The following is a 6,000-nucleotide window of genomic DNA, read 5'->3' as shown; positions in this document are numbered from 1 at the left end:
CGTCAGTGAAGAACGTCAGTGAAGAACGTCAGTGTTTTTCACTGACGTGTGAAACGGGCCTTATAGGAATAAAATTGCATAAGAATGGCCATCCTTATCATTGGAGTCAATACATCAGAAATCTATAGTCATCAGCTGGTAAGAAGTTTCCCTTGGTTTTTTTTTTAACTACTTTTTTGTTTTCATTTTATTTAGCATTGTGCCAACACTGTTTCCTAAAGATTGTGTATGAAGGAATGAGAACATAGTAGATGCAGAAAAACAGACCACACAGAGATTCCAAAGTTCTGTAATTTTCAAAATAAAGATCACACATCGTTTATAGACATTCTACACAAAGTACAAAAAATAATTGCTAAATCAGAAGCATCCACAGGGCCAATAATGCCCCTTCTCCATTGCCCTCCTACTGCTCCTTCTGGCAATTGAAAAGGGGATTCTTAATTATACACATACAGTTAAACAAGTGTGCTTGGAAAATTCAATTGTAATATACACAAAAGAAGGGGATTTAATGTCTGTTGTAAATATACACCGTTTAACTATTACATTTGTATATTCAAACAAGAAAGAATTAAGTGGACAATATGTTACAGCAACTTACAAGTGAGACAAAATGCAAAACAAAACATTAGAGTCTGTACAGTAAAGAATGACTAACAAGATTTCAATGGGGTCTTCAGTTCAGATTAAACTTGCAGTTGGCTGATTTTACAAGTGTTATGCACTAATTTAGAGCAAATTTAACGCGTATCCCAATTCATTGTGGAAGTAAAATGATATATCAAACATCAACTAAAAAAAGGGAAAGGGGGGAGATGCGGTTTTGTCTTGCCTGGCTGAAATTACAATTTACAATTTACAACATCACGACCAATATATCTGTAGAAGAATTCTGAAAATGCACAGTTTGGCCTAAAGTTTTTTTTTCCTTTTTTTTCATCTTTTCTTTTCTCTTACCAAAAAGGAAGGGGGGTTATGTCGATTTTCAAACTCACATTTACATTACTGAGGTTTTACAAATGTACAATTTTACAGTCAAAAGGGTTTATGTCCACTAACTGCAGGATACATCTGTATTTAAACATCAAAAAAATTAAAAGAAAAATACTACAAAGTTTTATATATATGCAAATATCTATATCAAGTATACACTACATATTTATACAAAGCGAAAAAAGGGTATAGGGGCTTAGAATTAAGGTGGACATGCTAAAGTAAATCTCTTGAAATCAAAATACAGTCGTAAAAATGGCAGGTCATCTGCCTCGATCCCAATATTTGCACGATAAAACAGAACTAACTTGGAAAAAAGAAAAATTTATATGTAAATTTAGATATAAATTTACATAATAGTTTATGACATGGATAGATATGGAAAACTCTGGCTTAAACAAAGCATGTTTTAAAATAAAGGCAAAGGGGGGGGAAATGTGTTTTGGCTTAAAAAGTTTCAGTATCCTTTTGGACTTATAAAGAGCAAATTTATTCACACGGGCTCTGAAGCACAAAATGGAAAAATGTGCATTCAGAAAGGGACGGGGACATGTACAAGATATGTACAAGTGATTCTATACAGAAATACAGTGGGAAGGGTTAAGTTGATCTTTAAAATAATAATTAATGTGTCAGGTGTAATAAAATTAAAGACATTTACAAAGGTTTGTTGAAAGAGCTACACCCTGATTCTCCCACGCGGTGGGCAGAAATAGGGGGGATACAGTGGGTTCAGGAAGATCTCTAGATGATGCCATTGGAGGGACCACACATCGGCCCCAGATCCATACCATTCTTCATGTAGTACTTCTCCAGCTTAGCAAGAATGTGTTTGCCGTATGTATATTTACGAAGGGTGGCAATGTGTGGTCGAATCTAAGAAAGAAGAATATTTTTAAGTTTTAGTATGGGTCATGCATCTATGCTCCAAAGCAGTGTTCTCCCAACTTCAGTCCTCGAGAGCCTCCAACAGCGCATGTTCTCAGGATTTCTTAGTATTGCAGATCCTGAAAACATGCCCTGCTGGTGGGGGAACACTGCTCCATAGTAAAAAAAAAAAAAAAGCTCAAATTTAATACAATAGATAAAAAAATAAGTAAATCCTAGGCACGTCTTCAAAACACTACATAGAACAAAAGTTTCATTAAATACTTTGGAAAAAAGTAATTTTATAAATCCACGTACATTTAATATAACCACATAAAACTAATATCACATACAACTTCAGGCAAATTCACATATTAGCTATTAATGAATATCCAAATATTAATAAATAATGTAATCCAATGTAAAAATGGTTAAATTAAACCTGCAGCTTTAGTGTCGTTTGAAGGGTGTTCATTTATTTGCTTTAGGACATTCCATGTAGGTGCATGTCGTTATTTAAATGTGTACATCTACATTTTTGTGACATTATTCCCATACATAAATGCTTTCAATTTAACAACTTGAACGCTTTATAAACACGATTAGTGTTTTTCTAGATATTCACGGCCAATTCTAGTGTTTTTATGTCTGATGGTAGTAACTATATCACCTTTTATGTTGTATGTGTCTGGTGATTGGGTTAAATGGTGATAACCATGCCACACCCAGACATTGGATAGTGTGCATGCCATTCACTGGCAGTGCCCACACTGACAATGACTGCCAAAAGATAACTTGCAGGTCTCTTACATTTACCTTGTGCATGACAATTTTACGCTGTGCCGGCTCTGCCACATCAATCATTTTTTGCACCACATAGTTGGCATACTGATCCTTCATCATGGTATATAAGGCACTGTGAGGCCCATCATTCATTGAACAAACTTCATCAATTAGCATTGCCCGCTCGGTGCGAGAGGCATGAGTCACACACTTCTCCACCACATTACTGTGATCAAAAGAAGAAAAAAAAAATAAGTGTTTCTGTTCCCTAGGAACAATGACAAAGGGTCTATATAAACTTCATATACAACAGACCATTTAGGAATATCTAGCTGCTGATAACATCAGTGCCCCTTCAGGATCCCACACATCAGTTTACTGTAGTTTTAAAGACAATACTTTGATGACCTATAAAGAAGTAGGTGCACCTACCAAAAAGGTTTCAAGCATTAGAAAAACCTCAAATTATATCATTACCAACAATATTGGACAGGACACATTTGTTAGACAGCCAACAGATTCTGATATAATTGGTGTTCTCCAACAGAAAGTAAAGTGGTATTCCCATCTCCAAGATTCTGTCCCAATATGTAGTAGGTGTAATAGTAATAATAAAAAAATAATTTACTATTATCATTAACAAATACCTCTAATTAGAAATGTAGTATAGTTCTTCTGAGCTATTGACTTGATCAATGCGCATATATAGCCTGGGTTTCACGGTAAGTTTTTTAACTGCATGAGAGGACACACTAGCTAGGGACCCCAACGTAGAGAAATACTTTGGCGTAGTGCTGGGGCTCTGTTGCATTGATCAAATCAATAGCTAAATTTCTCTTTATTCATATGTTCATGGCAGTAATGCAGATTCCATTTTCATATTTTCATTCTTACATATAGCTATTGGATTTTTCATGTCAGTATTCACACAGCAGTTTCTGCTTTTCATATATTGCCCTTACATAGTCACTGGTGTGCACACCTTCTCTCCATATAGTGTGTCTCTTTCCCCGTCTGTCTCGGCCTGTGTCTCTTTCCCCGTCTGTCTCGGCCTGTGTCTCTTTCCCCGTCTGTCTCGGCCTGTGTCTCTTTCCCCGTCTGTCTCGGCCTGTGTCTCTTTCCCCGTCTGTCTCGGCCTGTGTCTCTTTCCCCGTCTGTCTCGGCCTGTGTCTCTTTCCCCGTCTGTCTCGGCCTGTGTCTCTTTCCCCGTCTGTCTCGGCCTGTGTCTCTTTCCCCGTCTGTCTCGGCCTGTGTCTCTTTCCCCGTCTGTCCCGGCCTGTGTCTCTTTCCCCGTCTGTCCCGGCCTGTGTCTCTTTCCCCGTCTGTCCCGGCCTGTGTCTCTTTCCCCGTCTGTCCCGGCCTGTGTCTCTTTCCCCGTCTGTCCCGGCCTGTGTCTCTTTCCCCGTCTGTCCCGGCCTGTGTCTCTTTCCCCGTCTGTCCCGGCCTGTGTCTCTTTCCCCGTCTGTCCCGGCCTGTGTCTCTTTCCCCGTCTGTCCCGGCCTGTGTCTCTTTCCCCGTCTGTCCCGGCCTGTGTCTCTTTCCCCGTCTGTCCCGGCCTGTGTCTCTTTCCCCGTCTGTCCCGGCCTGTGTCTCTTTCCCCGTCTGTCCCGGCCTGTGTCTCTTTCCCCGTCTGTCCCGGCCTGTGTCTCTTTCCCCGTCTGTCTCGGCCTGTGTCTCTTTCCCCGTCTGTCTCGGCCTGTGTCTCTTTCCCCGTCTGTCTCGGCCTGTGTCTCTTTCCCCGTCTGTCTCGGCCTGTGTCTCTTTCCCCGTCTGTCTCGGCCTGTGTCTCTTTCCCCGTCTGTCTCGGCCTGTGTCTCTTTCCCCGTCTGTCTCGGCCTGTGTCTCTTTCCCCGTCTGTCTCGGCCTGTGTCTCTTTCCCCGTCTGTCTCGGCCTGTGTCTCTTTCCCCGTCTGTCTCGGCCTGTGTCTCTTTCCCAGTCTGTCTCGGCCTGTGTCTCTTTCCCCGTCTGTCTCGGCCTGTGTCTCTTTCCCCGTCTGTCTCGGCCTGTGTCTCTTTCCCCGTCTGTCTCCGTCTGTCTTTTTCGGTCTCTGTCTCACCACCGACATCTTATTACCTCACACATAAGCTTCTTATACTAACAGTTTATTTTGTTCCTATAGCAACCACTGACAGTTGCTATTAATAGCCTGCATCTTCCACCTCCATTCAGTTTAATGGAGGCACAATTTTGGAGAGTAACTGTAAACCGCAGGGTTAAATTTTCCCGTCAAAACATAGTCTATAACGTTCCCTGAGTCACATGAGGCGTCTGTGCAAAATTTCGTGATTGTAAATGTGACGGTGCGGATTCCTTTAGCTGACACACACACACACTCAGCTTTATAATATTGTGTGTGTGTATGTGTAATATATATATATATATATATATATATATATATATATATATATATATATATATATATATATATATATATATATATATATATATGTATATATATATATAAAAATATATATAAAAATATGTGTCCTCGATATTCAGAAACCACCCATTGTTACTTGGGGTGGCACATATGCAGTTCAATTTTGTAGCTCAATTAGAACTCTACAAAAAACAGTGACCTGTTAAAGACCAGAAGTAGGCCGATGGGTTGGCGAATTCCCAGATTAACAGGAGACGACCAAGTGCAATGTCCAGAACCACTGCGCTTGCTCTTTATTAGCATGAAACTTCAACGGGTGACTACTAAAGAACAAAAACATGGATTCTAAAAAAAATTATATATAACATCAACTTCATCTCCTTTACTTTGTTGTTATGGTCATGTTTTTGCTTTACGATCCAAAATTCTGCGGACAGGTCCGCTTTAAAGAGGATAAAGCTTGAAATAGTGTCAATAAGACATTTGGAACATCATAATCTAAGGTAAAAACACACCTAGCGAACTTGTGCTGACTCAAAACCAGGACATTGCCCCGAATCTCTGCAACAATCTTACTCTTGTCTTCAGGCCGACCATGTTCTAACACATGCTGGATTACATAGTTTCCATACTGATCCTGCAAAAGAACATGAAAAATTATAAACAAAAGGAAATGTAAGTAGCAGTGCAAGAAATGTGCCTATCGTTCTGGGATAAAGGTTAGGTAACGAGATTAGGCACATAAGAGCACAGTCATGGAGGGATTACCAGCCATTTATGAATGGTTTATGCAGTCATCACTTGCCACAGAATCCTGGGTTCAAATACAGACAAAAAGAAAAAAAGCTGTCCTTTAAAAAAAAAAAATCGATAAAAACAATAGTCCATCAAGGGTTAACCAAATGAAGACTATTCCATGCATCAGATCAGTTTGTTTTTGTATTTGATTTCCATTACTTTTGGACAAGAAAAC

The 6,000-nt window shown here is 39.8% G+C and overlaps 1 protein-coding gene across 6 annotated transcripts in view; it reads right to left on the bottom strand.

Moving 5' to 3' along the window:
* Window positions 1–273: 273 nt before the first annotated feature.
* PUM1 (pumilio RNA binding family member 1) overlaps window positions 274–6,000 on the bottom strand; it is a 137,256-nt gene continuing 131,529 nt past the window's right edge. For all 6 annotated transcript variants that reach the window (XM_075335960.1, XM_075335957.1, XM_075335958.1 and 3 more), the window contains exons 20-22: window positions 5,543–5,664; window positions 2,680–2,872; window positions 274–1,872 (exon numbers count right to left, since the gene is read on the bottom strand). In XM_075335960.1, coding sequence (XP_075192075.1) covers window positions 1,741–1,872; window positions 2,680–2,872; window positions 5,543–5,664 — 447 coding nt within the window. In that variant the 3' untranslated portion in view covers window positions 274–1,740. The remainder of the gene's footprint in view (window positions 1,873–2,679; window positions 2,873–5,542; window positions 5,665–6,000) is intronic.

Source organism: Anomaloglossus baeobatrachus, chromosome 2, assembly GCF_048569485.1.
Source record: "Anomaloglossus baeobatrachus isolate aAnoBae1 chromosome 2, aAnoBae1.hap1, whole genome shotgun sequence".
Lineage (NCBI taxonomy): Eukaryota > Metazoa > Chordata > Amphibia > Anura > Aromobatidae > Anomaloglossus > Anomaloglossus baeobatrachus.
Note: the sequence above shows the minus strand (reverse complement) of the source record. Positions and strands in the feature narration are given on the sequence as shown.